General features: G+C 46.0%; 1 protein-coding gene across 1 annotated transcript in view; it reads left to right on the top strand.

The window, feature by feature from the left end:
* The window catches only part of FHOD3 (formin homology 2 domain containing 3), a gene marked incomplete at its 5' end in the record, with an annotated part of 177,867 nt that extends 163,342 nt beyond the window's left edge, over nucleotides 1-14,525 (top strand). Inside the window, 2 exons of the mRNA XM_079943029.1 lie at nucleotides 1,948-2,109; nucleotides 13,786-14,525. Coding sequence (XP_079799155.1) covers nucleotides 1,948-2,109; nucleotides 13,786-13,868 — 245 coding nt within the window. The 3' untranslated portion in view covers nucleotides 13,869-14,525. The remainder of the gene's footprint in view (nucleotides 1-1,947; nucleotides 2,110-13,785) is intronic.
* Nucleotides 14,526-19,962: the final 5,437 nt, after the last annotated feature.

Genomic DNA, 19,962 nt, shown 5'->3' with positions numbered 1-19,962 from the left:
GCAGATTCCCAGGAATGTATAAGATGAAAGTATAGGTAATTCTCATGGAAGGATCAGATGATGCCTTCATTTCTGGCTCATCAGGAGCAAATTATATTATATTATGAGCAAAGACACTTGATTGAGCTTTGTGTGTTTTGGGAAGGGTAGCTCGGCATTTCAAAATGAGGCACAGAATTATAAATCAGTAGGTAAAAGGGAAAACAGGAAATTGCTGGGCAAAAAGCAACTGCTGTATTGATGGCTGTGCTATGAGGAGGGCCGTGGTTCAGAGGCTCTGCAGAGCCCCAGCCTGAGAGCTGTGCCACTATGAGGCCTCTTGCCTCCAGCTTGAACACCTGGACCAGCCTGAGAATGCAGAAAAATTCAGCAATTTCAAATATTCGTTTCTGAGAAGAACATATTTTTAAAGGGTTTTATGATGCTGAAAAAGCTAGTCTTCTGATGGAAGCAAGTAGATCAAACTCCCTTGGGCACAAGCAGAAAAAGTAAAATGTCCTGACTTTGTATATCCCAGTGTTGTAGGTCTGCTCCCGCTCGTAACGCAAAACGATTTTTATAAATGACCACAACAAAAACGTCGTCATCAGAAAGCATTGTTGTCCTGTGGCCACAGGTCTCAAATAGTGCAGGTGGTCCAACACTGGAATCCTGGTACTCCTTTTGCAACGTGTTTATTTAATTCAGTCATGTGAACTTTATTAGCAGAAATTATGACTAAATTATAGCATATTACATATTTGCAGTGAACTTTCAACCACAAACACATGTCTATAAAATGTGCCATCTACTGAACTGTAATCAACTATTCCCAACTATTTCTATCAATATCCAAACACCGAAAGTTTTGAAAAATTAGTATAGAAATATAGAATTCAAAATTTAAGATATATATTTACTAACATTTTTTCACCTGTGGTTTGAGAAAAGCTGACTGTTCTTCAGCTTTAGCTGGACCTTGGACAAGTTCAGGTACCTGTGTTCCATAAACATAAAAGTCTGAGAACACTCACCTGCAGGATTTTAAAGTTGTATGTCTATTACAAAGAGAAGTATAGGTCGAGGAAATTCACAATTTTGAGCACACTGTACATCTTTCTTCTTACAGAAGCCTATTTCCCATCTTAGAGAAGAGATTTCACAAGGAAGTTGATCAGTCACGAAGGCACAGTTTTTGATGAATTAAAATAGCATTCATTTCTAAGTGTTTCATATGACTCGGGAACCCATGTTTTTGTGGTATTTTCTTCTTGCTGGTCTAAGGGCAGATGCTTTTATGCCAGACTTGGACTGTCTTAACATACAGCTATTTATAAACATATTTTTTTCTGGTCAGGGAGCAGATGAATGTACCAAAGAAAATGTTGTGTTAACTCCCTTTTCCTGGTAGAAGAGGGCAATCCTGTTATTATTTTTAAAGGCTAGTTAATCCAAAGATAAGCTATATGTTACAAAATCCATTGATTTTTATTTAACCGAATGAGAAATTAGGGCTAATTGACATTCACTAGGCACATACAACCACAGATGGGGAGCTGACTTAACAAATGTCTCTGGACATTTCTGGAAGCACTCTACTGGGTATCTGTGATGTACATAGTGGCACACGGCGTGGGAAGTCTGCCCTTCCACGACCACAGGACCTGGCAGGTGGAGGCACATCCACGACAGTGAGAGATGACAACACAGCTGTGTGACAGGGTAGTATGACGTAAGGGCCCCAGGTAGGGACTCATGGGAGGTCAGAATCTGGAGGGTGATGGTCACAGGTCACTGTGGTGCCCCTGCAGTGGGGACGGGGGAACACCCTTAGATCCATCAGGAGGCTCAACCCTGGCTCTGGCCTCTGCTGTGCCTTGTGGCTGATGAGCTTGGCTGCTTCAGGAGCAGTGCTGTGTTTTCCTTCTCTCTGAGTACCTCGTGCTCTCTGGTTGTTTAATTCTTCAGGATCCACTAGTTCGTGGACCATGGGAATGGATGACTCGCCTAATGTCACGGATGATGCAGCTGATGAGATCATGGACCGCATTGTCAAGTCAGCCACCCAAGTGCCCAGTCAGCGAGTGGTGCCGCGGGAGAGGAAGCGCTCCCGGGCCAACCGGAAGTCTCGTAAGTGCCTTGGAGTTGGGATGTGGGACTCTGCCTGCAGGGACCAGCCCTCCAGTTCTGTATGACCCAGGAAGGGCAGGGACTCAGGGGTGGGCTCCGGTGAGTTGTCAGTGGTGCCCTGAGGGCCCACCTGTGCCCATCGGCAAAAGAGTTCGTGCTGGACAGTCGGTATTGGCCACTAGGGAGGAGGGATGCTGCAGCCACCTGTCCAGTGTATTTGCTATTTCTGGTCAGGCCTCCCCCAATTCACACTTTGTCCCCAGGAAGGTGTGAAAGGCCCTTAGATGACTCTGATGTGCAGGGGTGGGCACAGTGGGACCCGTTGCCAAGTACTGCCCTGGATGCTTTGCTGAGGCCATATTATTGTCCCTCACCCAGCATCAGGGGCTACTTTCTGGGCTGGAGACTGTTCCCCCAGGGGTTCACTGCTGCTCATGAACATGCTGAAGGTGAAACCAGGGGTAGCAAGCGATTTTTGGTCCTTAGGATGCTTAAAATAGTTCATGTTAGCCTAGGTTCACCAGTTGTGTTTTGTTCCTACCAAACAGAGGATTCAAAGCGACTTATTCGCCCTTGTAGTCTCAGCCTGTTACCTGCCCCTATCCGCCGAATGACGGGTGTGGAGTTGCCTCTGTGGGCACCATGCTGACTCTCACAGGGATGGCTCACTGTAGAGAAGCAGGGTTCTCTGAACCTTTGACATCTGCCTTCATGGCCGTGGCCCTAGTGCATTTCAGAAGAGACCTCAGCCCCCAAGCTTTGGCCTGGTGCTGGTCACTGAAGGTCAATCCCTAGGACAGGGATTTATGATGTTTTGTAAAGAGGAAATCTGGCTGCCTCCTCATTTCCTGGCTCCCAAAAATGAAAGGAGGGAGAGTGGCTGTCAGGAGGCAGGAGTTCAGTAAGAACTCATACTCAGAGCCCCCCAGGCGCCGCCACCTTTGAGATTCGTACAAGAGGTGACTGAGTTTTGGGCTGCATATTTTGGACGCCTTGGTTCTGTTTGACCCGTTGACATGCTTGTTTCCAGGGTAAAGAACACTAAACCAAATTGCTGCAGACTCTCGGACCCTGCTCCTTTTATATCATTGGCTTTAGATTCTGACAGGAATTTTTCCCCAGAAAAGAAAGTATCACTTGACACTTCCACCAGGGAGAAGCAGAGTTTCTCAAACCACAGAACTTGGGGGCTGGGGCTGGGGGATGTGATTCTCATTCAGTGAGATGGGTGGCTGAGAGTCTGTTTTCACCACACTCCTAGATGAGGTCCATCCTGCTGGTACACACTTTGAGTAACTTTTTTTTTTTTTTTAAGACTTTAATTTTTGCTGTGTTGCGTCTTCGTTTCCGTGCGAGGGCTTTCTCTAGTTGTGGCAAGCGGGGGCCACTCTTCATCGCGGTGCGCAGGCCTCTCACTATCGCGGCCTCTCTTGTTGCGGAGCACAGGCTCCAGACGCGCAGGCTCAGTAGTTGTGGCTCACAGGCCTAGTTGCTCCGCGGCATGTGGGATCTTCCCAGACTGAGGCTCGAACCCGTGTCCCCTGCATTAGCAGGCAGATTCTCAACCACTGTGCCACCAGGGAAGCCCCTGAGTAACTTCTTGAACTGTGGCTCTCAACCGTGGCTGCACATTAGAACTTTCTGCAGAGCTTTAAAAATTCCAGATGTCTGGGCTGTACCCAAGCTGACCACCTGAGAACCTCTGCGGTTGGGCCCTGCCCAGGCCCCTTGGGTGATTAGTGGCCTTAGGAGAAGGACTCTTGTTCCACTCTGTGCGCCCCCTGCCGCATTCCCTCTGTTTCTTGAATGGAAAACTGTCATTCAGGGGCACTGGCTTTTTACATCTTCAGAAATATGTTTGTGGGCTCCAACATCAATATCTAAGACCTTTACATTTATTTTTTCCGACATTTCACTATTTCCTGGTGCTGCTGTGAATTCTTTGCCATTCTCTTGGTGCTCCCATGTAAGAACTTGGCTAGGGACTTGCTATTTAAAGTTGTTCCTCAGACAGTATGGGCACCTCTTGGAGGCTGGTTAGAAATGCATATTCATGGGGACCTCTCCAGGGCAACTGATTCAGAATCTGCATTTAACAAGATCCCCAGGGGACCCCATGCACGATAACATGGAGGGGGTCAACGGGGTATGAGGCCAGGACTGGAACTGCAGGATCCCCAGGTGTGCACATCTTGGGGAGCAAACTCATCTCCAAAGGGGTGAGGCTGACCCACACTCTCTCCACACTGCATGCTCCAGGCCAGGCCAGCAAAGCACTTGGCTTTTTGCCTGTCTGAAGCGTGTGAAATAGTATTCCTTATGGTTTTAGCTTACTTTTCCCTGCTAGTGTACTAGGAAGGTCGAGCCTCTCGTGATTTGCATCTCTTCTTTTGTGTATGGCTTGTCCATACCATTTGCCTGTTTTTCTCTTGCTCTTTTTCGTGAACAGAAATCTCTTTCTTAAATAGTTTTTTAAATGAAACTTATGAGAGGCTTTTTCAGGTGCCTTAAGTAGATTATCTTCAGCATTTGCCCTTTATTGCCCTCCTCTTATTTACTTCAATAAACCAGTAACCAAATGGCAGAAGTTTTGCACCAGTTAACGCCTGGCCTTCCTGCAGTGGGCAACCTTAGTGCAAGAGTCTCCACTGGGAGGAGCTGGGAAAAGCATGTGGGGAATCAGACCACGGGAGAGGAGTTGAGAAAGGATGCCAGGTCAGGGAGTGCCCTCCAGAAGGTGGGCAGCGTTGGGTCAGGGACCTCAGAAAAGGAGATTGCCTGAGAGGGGCCTGGCCCAGGGTATGTACTCCTCCTATAGGTTACATGTCTGTGTTGGCAAAGAGTGTTGGCCCTGCCCTCTGGTCTGGAGAGAACCAGATTCTTAGAGAGACACAGAATGTCACTGGGAACAATAACACAGTCATAATGAGTTTTCCTCTTCAAGCTGGCCAGAGAGAAATTTTGCCTGTTTTTGTGGTTGACATAAAATAATTTCCTGTGGTATCGTTTCCATTCCAATCTTATGCAAAACAGCCCTATATTCTTTTTATTTAGCCCAACACATTTTGTCCTGTGATGCAGTTACTACAACAAATACAGCACTGCATGTATGTAAATGTTTATCTGTAGCAGGTTTAATTAATTAGTAATGGCACCATCCACAGAAATGTAAGATGGGGGAAGTTACTTTGATTTCTAATATAAAGGGATGTAAACTCTAGCTTTTCATAAGAAGTTAAAGGAATGAGAAAAAAACAGTTTGCAAAATCGATGTGAAGTGTTGGGCTGGGGCCTCACCCTGAAACGATGCTGCGTTTGATTTGATTGTGTAATGGTGGCCATGTGGCAAGTGGATAAACGAATAACCAGCATATTTGGGCTATACCTCATTTGGCTAAAGACAATAATAGTCCAGCTATTGTAAGAAACCAAACAGAATCCAGCTCATAACCTAGAAATGTATGACCTGCAAGCCCCTCAAGAATCCTCTGAGATGCTTAAAACATCTGCTTTCGTGTTTGATGCTGGTGGCTAGGCCTACATCCACCAAATGTCCTGCTTAAAGCCTGAAATATGCAGCCAGTTGGGACGCACCGAGGGCACCGTAATGGACTCGCAGGTTCCCAGGCTCTGCCCCTTCTGTTGTTTTCCCAGCTGGTGCCAGCGGGGTCTCATTAAGTAAAATGTTGCGAATTGTCCAGTTGATTTCTAGCCTGTGAAATGTCAACACAACACGCCTCATATGCTTCCCCAGATTCTGGCCACGGCTCTCGAGTCGGCTGGTGGAGATGGCCAAGGAGAGCGTTCTCCAAGCTCTTTGTTTTCTTCTTATTTGGGTTTCTTTTTTCATCATACTGGGGCAAGTCCTTTGTCCCGGGGCTACTTGTTCTCTTAGGCCTCCCGGATGTTGGTCTTCCCTAGAAAACCCTGAAGCTGACGGGCATCTGAGATCTCCTTCCCACTGTGATTCTGCAGGACGGGCCTGGGGCCTGGGGAAGAAAAGGACCCCTTGTGTTCTTTTCTGTGGGACCCAACTTCGGAAGAGGGTCCCTGCCCAGCTGGCTGTCTGCATGGAGCCATTACCCTGGACTATCACAGAGCAGAGCAGGGATTAGGGACTCATAGTTGGCCTTTTTCTCTTTCCTGCTAGAGAGGCTGAATGCCCCCTCTCCTGTTGAGTTTCTCTTCAAGGGGAGTCTGGGCCCCACCTGTGACGTGACCATGCAGTTTTGGGCTCAGGGCTATATTTCTTTAAAAATGCAATCACTTCGATGTGACCTACAAATAATCTAACAGTGTCTTAGCGACATAAGAACAGTTTCTCAATGGGAAGGGCCAGAAGCCTGATTCTAGGGGCTGCTAGGAAAGGAACACTGAACTCTGACTTGACTTCAGGCGCTCATCTCACCCCATCTCTTATGAGGCTTCGACAGTCCTCTTGAAAGGCATGTGACATATTCACGTTGATTCGATATAACTAAAATCTTATTTTACAGAATATTGAGGGTGTTGCCATGCTATCTGTTAAGTAGGATTCCGTGGAGAAGGAGAACGAACGAATCTGAAAAAAAAAAATATTGAATCTGTTTTAGGGAAAATGGGAGATATGCCTCACAAAATATTAGCTTGATCCCTGGAACTGATCAGCACTCAGCTTAGTTTAGTTGTCTCTAATTTTCCAAAGTGGTATTTGAAAATGTTCAGGAATTTTCCCACTAATCCCATTAAGAAAAATTTCCCTGCATGTTATTTACATAGTTCTTCCCTACTTAAAAATTTTATATTCTTTTATAGGGACAATGGAATGGGCCAGAGACTTTAAAACGGATGCTCTTAGAATACAGTAAAATAAGATGTTAGTGGAAAGGACCAAAGTTTCTCAATCAAATTTTTGTCTTCTCAACATCATTACTATTTACTCAGTGCCTCATTATTCTTCGAGCTCATTAAAGCTGGACTGATTCCTCCTCTAAAGACAGCTAAGGGCAGCCACCCTTGTGTACAGGACACATGACAGGAGGATAAATAGAATAAGTCCAAGAGAGAATCAAAATCTTTTCCCTAAACCCAGGTGGAGAGTCACTGCATTTTAGAGGAACAACGTAAGGCTTCGGGACTACAGTGACCAGAGGGGATGGAGCTGACAGCGGCTCTAAGATTCACTGGGGCTGACTTTAAACCTATGGTGGGTGTCAAGCCCTTGTCACTAGAAAAGGAAGATGGGGAAGTAAGGAAGGCATTTGCAGCCTGGGTCTGCATTGGGAAGGTCTTGGAGGCCGGGCTGGATGGGCACAGGAAAGGGACTGTGAAGGGGTTTGAGTCTGTGGACAGGTGAGAGAAATGAGGCCCAGATCAGAGCAGGTGCTATCAGAACAGACTCCAAGTCACCTGGAGACAGGTCCTAAACAAGGGTGTACGGGCCTTGTACCCAAGCCCAAGGGGGTGGAAGCAGCCCCCTGCTCTAGAGCAGGGTCAGGCTGGTAGCCAGGACTCTGATGTGGAAAGAAGCTTAGGTAGAAGCTTTGGGGTTAGACAGGTGGTGCCGGAAGAGCTTGGAAGGGTCTCACTGCCCTGAATGGCTCTCTGGTTGTTGTATTTTCGGACAAATCTCCCTTCCAAATTGGGAACTAGCACTTTGAAAAAGGAGGCTGGCTGTGTGTCCTCCACTGTGTCTGTCTGTATGCCAGGCACCCTTTTTCCCCAGAGTGGAAGTTCAAGAGGAGGAGGGAGGATCAGTAAACAAGAGGAACCTGAGAATTTGCCTTTCCTGCGTAAGAGCAAAGTAGAGGGTTCTAGGAAGGGTGCTTTGGAAAGTGCCAAGCACCTTACTGGCAGGGGGTTACAGTAGTTCATTGCCTTTGCTGCCAAGTTCAGATGGAATCCAGTTCCATGCTTGGGAATTTGCACAGTCATACAGCCGAGGAGACTGTTCCCGTATAAATGGCTTGGCCTCACTGAGCCTCAGTCTTCTTTGATACAGTGAAGGCGGTCGTGCCAGCCTCCCGGGATGGTTTTGAGGGTTAAGCGGGGCACCTATGACGGGTTCTCAGCACCCTCCTTCCCTTCACACTTCTGTCCAAGGGTCCCAAACATGGTAGGAATGTGAAGCTGCCTGCAAGTGTTTAGGAGCTGCCAGGGAAGTCACCCATGAGCCTGTGCACAGAAACCACACCTGCCCCCTTATCACTTTGCTCCCGTCACCCTCCCGGCTCCTCGTCCACCATTGTCCACCTCACTTGGCCTGCTGTAAATGTAGACCAGACCCATCTTCCCCTCTCTTTTTACCCCCAGGACACTGGTGCAATGGCTTGCCCCTGTGCACGGAAGCCTGGATTGTTAGCAATGTATGTGTCTAGTATTGTTGTGACATCCCAGTAAGCACTAAACAGCTAGACTTCATCTGGAAAGGGGGAAGGCAGTTCTGTCCTGCCCAGGACTCGCAATAATGCTGAGAACTCTGAGCTCAGAAAGCAATGGAGAGAACTGTTTCATTTCTTTCCACCCAGGCCAGATTCCATCCTCTCCCTGTCCTCCCCAACAACGTGACTCATAAGAAGCAGTCTGCTTTTGCATTCCAACTGATTGCTTTCTGTTCAGTGCTTACCTAGGAACCAAAGAGATTATTGAGGAGCACTGGGTGTGAACGTAGCCACAGGTGTAGGAGGGAAGTGGGGTAGGGGCACTGCGCAGCCAAGACCGTGGCCGGACCAGTGGCTGTAGAAAGCGCCTGATACCATAATATTGCCGAGAGCCATCTCAGCATGAGTGAACTTAGTTCCGGGTTAGGCAGAATTCGGAGACTTCAGCCCTATCACCACAAAGGCCGTTGCCTTCATGAGCGGCCCCCTTTCCCCGCATCTCACTCAGATGGCAGTGTTCTAAGTCAGGGATCTGAATCTCCTGGGGAGGTTAGAATGCACTGTCGGGGCCTCTCCCAGGGACCTTGGGTCTTTGTGCCCAGGCTGAGTCTAAGAAGTCGAGTTTAAATCAACCAGGTCTGGGAACCTTGGCTTCTTGTCATTATTATTCCACGTTTTATTTTCTTAGCTTTTGATTTTGAAAGAATTTTAGACTTAACAAAAACGTCACAAAAATAGCACAGAGCGTTGCCTTACATCCTTCACCCAGCTTCCCGTCATGTTAACACCCTGCACACGGTCGGACAATGCATCAGAAAATTAACTCAGCTGCAGGCTTGACTCAGGTTTCAGCATTTTCCCCCTAATGCCCTCTTTCTGTTCCACGATCCCACCCAGGGTCCCACGTTGCATTGTCGTCCTGTCTCCTTAGTCTCCTCTGATCTGTGGAGGACATTTCATGACCTTGACACTTTTGAAAAGTACCAGTCAGTGAGTTAGTTTGTAGAATGCTGTCCATTTGGGAAACCTCTTCTTTTAATGGATGGGATTTTATGACGGAGGGTGGAAGTAAGAAAAATAACCCAAATGGTTAAATAATTGACGTTGACCAAAAAAACAAAAAAACCCAAACCCATGAAAATCCCATAGAATATCTAACATCGAATCACTAAGAATGATACACCTTAAAACGATTCCCAGTATTTAAGTCCAAAGAGGCAGGACTGGGCCTGCCGTTTTTCTCCAGTCGCAAACAGGTCCCTCCAGGAACAAGGGCTGCACAAATCGACAAGCAGCATTTGAATACCAGTGGGGCCAGTTACCTCCCAATCCCAAGAAGCAAACATCTTCAAGTTCTGATATGAGCCCCTGTCATCCTAGACACAGTGCTCTTAGTATACTCGATAGAACAATTTTTAGGATCTTCGGGATTACAAAACAAAACAAAACAAAACAAAACACACACACACAACTTATTTCCAAATTGCTTGACATTATGTGCAAAAAATGAAAAAAAAAAAAAACCCTGTCAGTGATCCAAAGGTGAAAGAGCACACATGTGGGTTTCCGTCACATGGAAGTAAAACTCGGTCCATTTGCCATCAACATGAAAGACTGTCAGAACATGTGCTGCCAGGCGCGTCAGGGCACAGTTGTTTCCAGGGTGGGCTCTGATTCAAACGTCCTGGCCCCAATCCTTCTCTTCCCCTTACTGTGTACGTAGGGGCCAGAGACTCGATCTCTCTATGCCGCTGCTGCTCGTTCCCTGGGGAGATGAGCACAGTCCCCATCTCATAGGGTTTCCACAGATACGGGGTGAGAGAATCCATGGTAGTGCTCAGGAAATGGCAGCCACCACTGCCATTATTCTCAGATGCACATCAGCAAAGAGTTGCCTGGGAGCACTTTGTAGGATCAAAACATTTTTTTTCAATTCAAGGGAGGGGGGAAAGTAAGAGAAAACGAACTTATGATTCTTTCGTGAGCCCCAGACCCCCCTGTGCTGCGTGTTGACAGCAGAGGCACCTCTGTGTCAGACCCCGCTGCTGACATCGTGAGAGCCGTCCCAAGCGCCTGGGGCATCGAGTGGCTGCTGGTGCCGGCAAAGTGCCCCATGCCATCTATGGAAGGAGCGCGAGGCAGACAGGGATAAACATTTCCAGGGCCTGTTCTCTGTTAAGCAGCTGCGGGGCGGGGAGGCTGTCACATGTGACAGGCTGGCGAGCAGCTCTGCTGCAGCCAGGGCATTCAAGTGGGAAGCGGGAAGGGGGAGCAGTGGAGAGGGGCCCGGACGTTATCTTATCAGACGTCAGCCAGCCCTCCCCCCTGCACCCCTCCCCCTGCCCCCCGCCTGCCAGCATTTGAGAAGTGCTAGTTGAGAATTCCCTATCTGATGGAAGGCTTGTTCCTGTTGTGCATGTTCCATATCCTGCCAGCTCCTGCGTGTTGGTCCTCTCATTCTCATATGTCCTCAGCCCTTTTTTGCTTTCTGGAAACTTTCTGCGTGAGAGCCAACTCCTGTGCGGACAGGGTCTGCTGCCCTGCGCCCTTCCCCTCACTCCGTGTTCCTGTCAGCTCCCGGCCTCCTTGGTGGGACACTTGGCTCAAGGTGGAGGCTCATGTAACGTCTATTGAATGAATGAGTTAACTGACGAGCAGGTAGATGGACAGACACCGTAACAGGCCCTTTGCATGCAGGACTGGAATCAGGGTACAAAACTGATTTCAACTGATTACCTTCATTTCATACCTTCTTTCAAGAGTCTTTAACAAGGGAAGGGTTCAAATTCTTAAGGTCCTTTTCAGGGTTAATGTATTTCTGGGAGAATTTATCTGAATTGTCGTGAAGGCCCACAGAAAGTAGGGCTCCATAAATGGGGCCGATTTTTCTATGAATACCTGCCTTTCAGGGACACATCTGGCAAGCAAAGGGACCTTCACTTATACTGGCTTTTCCCCACAGCAGAGGAAAGCCCCGGCTGGAGTGGGCAGGAGGGTCCTCAGGGGTCTCGTGCATCAAAGCTGCGAGTAGACCGTGAGGCTGAGGGCAGCAAGGCTGGTGCAGCACCATTAACCTTTGTTCTGTTCTCTGAGCTGGTCCCAGACAGGCTGGCCCGATGCCCATATCTATTAGCAGGTTATTGCCTGTTCCGTAAGGTGCCAGGGTCCTCACTCAAGTATTTACATGAACTGAACCCTATAGTTCTAGGGCTAAAGCAGACATGTGAACAGAACTGTAAGAGGCATCTTTCAATGCCGTCAGTTCGTGGAGTCTTCTGTGGTCATTTGGCCACGTGTGTATACCTCAAGGCACAAAGGTGTGGTTCCTAGCCCGTGCCACCTCCTGCTGCTAAGGAAACGTAAGATGCCCTCCTAGTGCAGCATGGACTTATTCAGGCAGAATTTTGGATCTTGGATAAGAGGTCTCAGCAGTCCTTGTCAAGGATGAGAAATATTTCATCTTGTTTTCTGCCATTAAAGTTATTATCTTTCTTTAACAAACACTTGAAGGAGTGTTTAAAGAACATAAAGGGTATTACAAACTAGTATTTTTATTGCCGCCCCATAGAACGAATTCCATTACTCAGTTAAATGCAGTCTGCCTCCAGCCAAGGCTCTGGAGCCAAACATTTTGTCTGGATGAGTTAAATACTCAGTCTGGAGCCCAAGGGGTCCGGGGTTGCGGGAGGGTTAGCCAGTGTAGGAGCAGCTGCGGACGGGTGGCTCTAGGGCCCTGAGCTGGGCTTGAAAATACAGCAACGTGCGGTGGCATGATCTGAGGGTACCCCTCACCACAGAGCTTTGTGCATCTATAAACCCATGCTTAATGTCTGTGAATCTTCCCTAAGTGTGTCCATTCTTTGAGTTAAAGTGCTGAGCGCACAATAGGTTCTCCATGAAGTATTTGTTGACTGACAGACTGATGGATTGGGTGTTGGCTCCCAATCAGAGTGCTGACTCCTGGGAGAGAAGAAAGTATTTATTAGTAGATATTAGCTGCTGTTTATTCTACCAGAGGCCTAGCTCTTTCCGATTCTTTGTCCGTGGGCTACGTGGGCTTTTGCCCAGGGGAGGCGTCGATTTGGGCGTTGCTGCAGACACACGAGGTGGGACCCTCACCTCTGGGGAGGCCTCGGAGGACACAGGCCCTCTTGTCATAGAGGGGGCATGGGGAATTAGGTCTGGCAAGGAAGGTGGGAAAACACTAAGGGTGAGCTTTACTTTCTCCACATTCTGGTCAAGGGCCTTCCCTGAGGATCTCAGGGACTCCAGCTGACTGAGGATTTATGGTAGATGGTAGATCTGTAACACATCTCTTCTGAAAATAGAATACCCAAAACTCTGTATGACTTCCATACAGAGTAGGCCAAATACAATTTATCAACTAAGGAAAATGTAATTAGGAACCTTTCAAATAAAAGGACCAGTCTTGGAAGGGGCAGCTGCCTCATCGTGCAGCCTTATTCAGCCTTTATTTTGACATCGAAATTGATCAACACTAAACAATGGAAAACCCATAATGTCAGGCTAAACATAAGCCAATTCTAAGTCAGTTAAATATGAGTGTGCCTCCAGCTGCCAGTTGTAAACCTCAGGGCGGGGAGGTCACTGGTCCTCCTTGAGCCTTGTGTGTTTCACAGAGAACATCCCCCAAATCCACTCAGAAGTTTGGCAGTTTGCTCCTTGGCATCCAGTCTACGAGGAGTCACTGGTTATTCTCTGTAGAGGCCCTTTGATGAGTTGAGACTAAGACCCTGATGCTCGTGGAGAGCTCATCCTGACAGCTACCCCTTGCGCCGGGTTCCGTTAATGCCTTGCTGCGGGGCCTCTACAGAGGTATGTCCCTGCAGATTTGCGGGATTATTTTACCTAATTTGCATCACTGGAATTTGCATTTTCCTATGCTCAGTAATTCCTTTTCCAGCTCTGATACGCTCCTTATGCTGGGAAAGGCTGAGCTCTCAACATGCCACCTGCATTTTGTAGTTTGCACCATTTCTCAGACACCTCATGAGGGTGGGCCTCTCCTCCCCACCCCCTCCTCTTACGAGGTCCCCTATCTGCCTGACTTTCCAGGTCAGTGCCTGTGTCATCTTCAGGTCAGTCCCTGGCAGCCCCTAGATTTTCCCTGCCCTGGTGGCCAGCCAGCCAGGGCACTTCAGCAGGAGTAGGACGGGACCAAGTGTCCGTGAGCGCTGTGACTCCTCTGGGAGTCCTTCGGGGGAAGGAGGCCTGTGGCCTGACTGCCACGTGCCTGGTTGCTAACACCGCCTTCTCTTCTTGTCCCTTCGCCTCTGGTCTGCCGGCGCCGCTGCAGTGCGGAGGACCCTGAAGAGCGGCCTGACTCCGGAAGAAGCCAGAGCCCTGGGCCTGGTGGGCACCTCAGAGCTGCAGCTGTGACCCCCTGGTGCCCTAAGGTGTGTGCCCGTGCAGAGTGCAAGCTCCTGCTGGAAGGAACCCCTCCGGTGGGAGGTGAGGAGACTCTGACACCCAAAGGTTCTGAAAGGGGTGCCCATGCCTAGGTGTCACCGAGTGACTTGCGTAGCCCGCTGTGCACTGACATGGATCTTGGAGTCCCCTTCACAGACTTTCTTCATCATGTCAGCTGTGTTTCTCTTGTTTCCTTGACACCTGGCTTAGTAGTTCCAAAGCGTGACACCTTTTCTGTGCAAGGAACAGCCCTTTTAAGGAGCAAATCACTTCTGTCACAGTTACTATGGTCATGAGGCAGTTTGATTAGGTTCACAGACTGGGTCTCTCCATAACACCAGAATATCCAGATGTAAACTCCGAAATTGTACACAAAAGAAAACACAGGTTGTCTACCAGTTGTGGATTTTAGATGTACTAAATGTTTATACAAATTCAGAAATGTACACCATGTTTCAAATACTAAATAAATAGAGTTTAATGCCATAACTGGAAATTTTCATTCTCCTGGTGCAGGACTTTAAACGGCTCCATAGGCTAGCCCCCTTCTGAATTAGCAAAACCTTTTCTCGGGTTCATCAGAAGGACCGTGGCTCAGAATGGCCTCCAGGCCCTTTGGGTTTCCTTTTTTTTTGTTGTTAATTGAGTGAGAAGCACTGACATGTGCTCTTTGTAACTCCAGATTAATTAGGCATCAATCTTCGTGGCAGTACAAGTTAGCAATAACCTCACGTGTATTGCCTTACCCGTGTGCTTTGTTTTTGCTCCTTCGTGATGTAGAAACAAAAATTAGAGTAGCATTTTAAAAATCTGAACTGTTCTGCAACTCATTCACTTGCTTGTTATGTAAAAATTCATTTTCTCAAAAAAATTTACCAAGTCACCAAAACAAAATGAAAATTTAAAGCTTTGCCTGCAGAGAACTTCAGAAGTGTTGTCCTTGGCACTCAAGTGTAGGTCATCAGCAGCTCAGGTGTCCAGAGGGCAAGGCGCAGTGAGGAGCTCTCAGCAACCGCAGAGCCACGCTGAGGGGCTTGATGCCCAGGTGGTGGCCAAGCCCTCCACAGAGACCCTCAGCCCAGGGTCACATGGCTCCCTGTGAAGAAACTCTGCCTCTGAAAATAGGGAAGGGTCAACAATTGCAGCAGGTATTCAATGGGGGCGGTGCCAAAATATCATCAGGTCACCAATTCTATCTGTGCCTTTTAAAAAATTAATTAATTAATTTATTTTTTGGCTGCGTTGGGTCTTCGTTGCTGCACGCGGGCTTTCTCTAGTTGCAGCGAGTGGGGGCTGCTATTCGTTGCGGTGCGCGGGTTTCTTATTGTGGTGGCTTCTCTTGTTGTGGAGCACGGGCTCTAGGCATGCGGACTTCAGTAGTTGTGGCACTCAGGCTCAGTAGTTGTGGCTCGTGGGCTCTAGAGCGCAGGCTCAGTAGTTGTGGCACATGGGCTTAGTTGCTCCGTGGCATGTGGGATCTTCCCGGACCAGGGCTCGAACCTGTGTGCCCTGCATTGGCAGGCAGATTCTTAACCACCATGCCACCAGGGAAGTCCCCTGTGCCTCACTTTCAAAACCTCTGTGACCGTGCATTCCTGAATCTGGGCAAATGTGATTTAGAGACAGGATGCAGTCCTATAGTCTAAAGAGCTGAAGATAATATATTCACCCCACAGGCTTCTGTGACTGTCCCCCCCCCCCCCCCATCTTCTGCATCTCCACTATCAGGGAGACAGGGAGCTCTTTCAAGCGGGCATTTGTCAAATAATACATGATGCATGTGAGCCCCCCAGTGTGGAACCTACAAGAGTTAGGTCTGTATATTCCAGACAATTGAGTTTATTTAATCACTTTATTGAAAAGGGTGCATAGAGTATCAATGTTTATTTCCTTATGGTTCTAAATAACGTATAATATTCTGCATGTGGTTTAGTAGTTTATGAGAGCCTCGGCACTGAATATTAACGTGGAATATCTGTATCACTGGGGATTGTGATGGGCAAGCAGAAGGAAGACGCATTTTTTTTTTCACCATTTAGTGAACAAATACTTTGATGCCCTTCCGGGGGCCCCTGGTGTTCTGCTGAGAGTTACTGCTTTAGAATAAAAGGTCACATTTGGAAGGAAGTGACTGAATAAATCTAATGTTAATTTTATTTTAGGGATTAAAAAATTCTTAGAGGGAGTAAGCTTGGTCAACTAATTTCTTGGTTACAGCTAGGTAAAGCGTGTCTCTTTTTATTGGGAATTGGTTTAGTAGTTTTTAGTGAATCTGAAGGATTTTTTTCTATTGCTCACTTCCTCTCTCCTTGTCGCCACTCATTCTGGCTGCCTCTATTAGTGTTTTTAATTCAAGAGGTTAAATTTCTCTAAAAGACTTTTGAGAAGCATTAAAGTGAATGATACTTCACACTTGTGAGATGCTGTTGCTAATTGTGCTGGTCACCACCATATATATTCTTGTGTCTATTTCTTAATCTGGGTTGAAATTACAAAACTGCTGGTAAAGAAAGGCAAATACTTTAAAGATGCCTGGGTTTTGGTTTCTTTGGAGTCTTAAGGTTTTTACTTTCTATTTAAAAAATAACACTGAGGGATTTGGGGATGGAGGGGAGGGTGCACAAAGATATACCATGCTTATGGATTGGAAGAATACTGTTAAAACAACTATACTACTCACGGCAATCTACAGATTCATTGCAATCCCTATCAAAATACCAATGGCATTTTTCACAGCAGTAAAACAAATAATTCTAAAATTTGTATGGAAACACAAAAGACACTGAATAGCTAAAACAATCATGAGAAAGAAGAACAAAGTTGGAAGTATCACACGCCCTGATTTCAAACTATACTGCAAAGCTACAGTCATCAAAACAGTATGGTACTGGCACAAAAACAGACACATAGATCAATGGAACAGAAAAGAGAGCCCAGAAATGCCACACTTACATTGTCATAATTAATCTACAACAAAGGAGGCATGAATATACAATGGGGAAAATATAGCATTTTAAATTAATAGTGTTGGGAAAATTGGACAGCTACATGCAAAATAATCAACCTGGACTACTCTCATACCATGCACAAAAATAAATTCAAAATGGATTAAAGATTTAAATGTAAGACCTGAAACCATAAAACTTCTAGAAGAAAACAGGCAGTATGGTCTTTGACTTTTTTTTTTTTTTTTTTTTGTGCTCAGGCAAGGGAAACAGAATAAACAAATGGGACTACATCAAACTAAAAAGCTTTTGCACAGGGAGAGAAACTATGAACAAAATGAAAAGACCACCTACTGAGTGTGGGAAGACATTTGCAAACAATATACCTGATAAGTGGTTAATATCCAAAATATCCAAAGAGCTCCTGCAGCTCAACATAAAAAAAAGAAAAAAAACCTGATTAAAAAATGGGCAGAGGGGACCTCCATGGTTGTCCAGTGGCTAGGACTCCATGCTTCCAATGCAGGGGGTGCAGGTTCGATCCCTGGTTGGGGAGCTAAGATCCCACAAGCTGCATGGCATGGCCAAAAATAAATAAATAACAGTTTAAAAAAATGGGCAGAGGACCTGAATAGACATTTTTCCAAAGAAGACATACAAATGGTCAATAGGCACCTGAAAAGATGCTCAACATCACTAATCATCAGACAAGTGCAAATCAAAACTACAATGAGATATCATCTCATACCTGTCAGGATAACTATTAAAAAAAAGACAACAGGGGCTTCCCTGGTGGCGCAGTGGTTGAGAGTCCTCCTGCCGATGCAGGGGACACGGGTTAGTGTCCCGGTCTGGGAAGATCCCACATGCCGCAGAGAGGCTGGGCCTGTGAGCCATGACCGCTGAGCCTGCGCGTCGTCCGGAGCCTGTGCTCCGCAACGGGAGAGGCCACGACAGTGAGAGGGCCGCATACCGCAAAAAAAAAAAAAAAAAAAAAAGATATACCCTAAAAAAGACAACAAATAAGTATTGGGGAGAATGTGGAGAAAAGGGAAACCTTGTTGCTGGGAATGTAAATTGATGTAGCCACTATGGAAAACAGTATATAGGGTCCTCAAAAAATTAGAAGTAGAACTACCATATGATCTAGCAACTCCACTTCTGGGTATTTATCTGAAGAAAACAAAAACACTAATTAGAAAAGATATATGCACCCCTATGTTTATTGCAGCATTACTTACGATAGCTAAAAATATAGAAGCAACCTAAGTTCCCATCAATAGATGAATGAATAAAGAAGATGTGGTATATATATATATATATTCACACACACACACACTAGAATGTTACTCAGCCATAAAAAAAGAATGAAATCTTGCCAATTGTGACAACATGGATGGACCTAGAGGGTATTATGCTAAGTGAAATAAGTTAGACAGAATGACAAATACCATATGATTTTACTTTAATGTGAAATCTATACATGAAAACAAATGAACAAACAAAACAGAAACAGACTCATAGATACAGAGAACAAACAGGTGTTTGCCAGAGGGGAAGGAGTTGGGGGAAGGAGAGAGATAGGTGAGGGAAATTAAGAGGTACAAACTTCCAGTTATAAAATAAATGAGTCACAGGTATGAAATATACAGTGTGGGGAATATAGTCAATAATTACATAATATTTTTGTATGGTGACAGATGGTAACTAGACTTGTGATCATTTTGAAATGTATAGAAATATTGAATCACTGTGTTGTACACTAGGAAAAAACTAACATGGTGTTATAGGCCAATTATACTTCAAAACAAACTCTTAGAAAAAGAGATCAGATTTGTGGTTACCAGAGGCAGCAGGTGGGGGGAGGAGGAATTGGATGAAGGCAGTCAAAAGGTACAAGCTTCCAGATAAGGTAAATAAGTCCTAGGGATGTAACGTACATGATAAATATAATTAACACTGCTATATATTATATATGAAGTTGTTAAGAGAGTAAATCCTACGAATTCTTATCACAAGAAAAAAATACTTTTTTTCTGTTTCTTTAATTTTGCATCTATATGAGAGGATGGATGTTCACTAAACTTACTGTGTAATCATTTCATGATGTATGTAAGTCAAATCATTAGGCTGTATACTTTAAACATACACAGGGCTATATGTCAATTATATCTAAATAAAACTGGAAGAAAATAAAGATATTCCACAGAGGATTGGCGCAGCACATTAAAGGTATGGCATTAAATCCACCACGAGGTAAGCAGGACACCTTCTGTTCCTCTGTGAGCGGCAGGCTTTCTTGGACTGCGATAGGTCACTGCAGTACTTGGGCTATTCAGTTGGCCTAGCTAAGCAGAGGCCTTGGCTATTGCTCTTTCAGAAAACAGACCAGAAGTCTCATTTTCCTTCAGAGAGACTCTGCCTAGAAATGCTTTTTAACCCTGTGCTGCTTTCTGGGAGGGGGGTTCCACAGGGTGACAGCCAGACACTTCTGGGCACGGCAGTGGGCTAGGAGACAGAAGCAGTCACCCCTTCCAAAAAACATTTGAATTGAGTACCCAATGGAAAAATTATATTTTTGTAAACCCCAAGTTTCAAATAAGAATCTAAAATGTTGCTATACAGAAAGAGATGGATGCCTGGGCAAGCTTTTGTAGCTGTTCTATCCAGCCTCAGAAAAAAATGGTGTCCTTGATGGTATGCTGATTTAGGTCATTTTGACTGGAGCTCAGCACACAGCAGCTGGTGGTAGACCTGGCTACAGAATTAGAGGAATTCAACCAACATCAGAGCGCTTCTTGGCTCAGAACATTAGGCCTAAGATTGGAAGTGACAAGGGAATAAAGGAGTCCATTCCCAGTGTAAACCATCCTCAGATATGCAGTCTCAGTGGAAAATGGGCTCTGATCTAGAAGCCCGTCAGTAGGTGGTATAAAAAAACAACTTGTCTATCTATGGAAGAAGAACTTGTCCTGAAATTTGTAAAGGTTACAGAAGTTTAAACAACTCCCTAAATCAACATCTGTAAATGGAAGTTCACCTTTGGGTTAAATTAAGCTTTATAAGCTTGTGTTTATAGAAGAATGTTGTAAGACTAATTTTTAAATTTGTCTTGTGCT

The sequence above is a fragment of the Stenella coeruleoalba genome (genome assembly GCF_951394435.1).
Source record: "Stenella coeruleoalba genome assembly, chromosome: 14".
NCBI classification, from domain to species: domain Eukaryota; kingdom Metazoa; phylum Chordata; class Mammalia; order Artiodactyla; family Delphinidae; genus Stenella; species Stenella coeruleoalba.
Note: the sequence above shows the minus strand (reverse complement) of the source record. Positions and strands in the feature narration are given on the sequence as shown.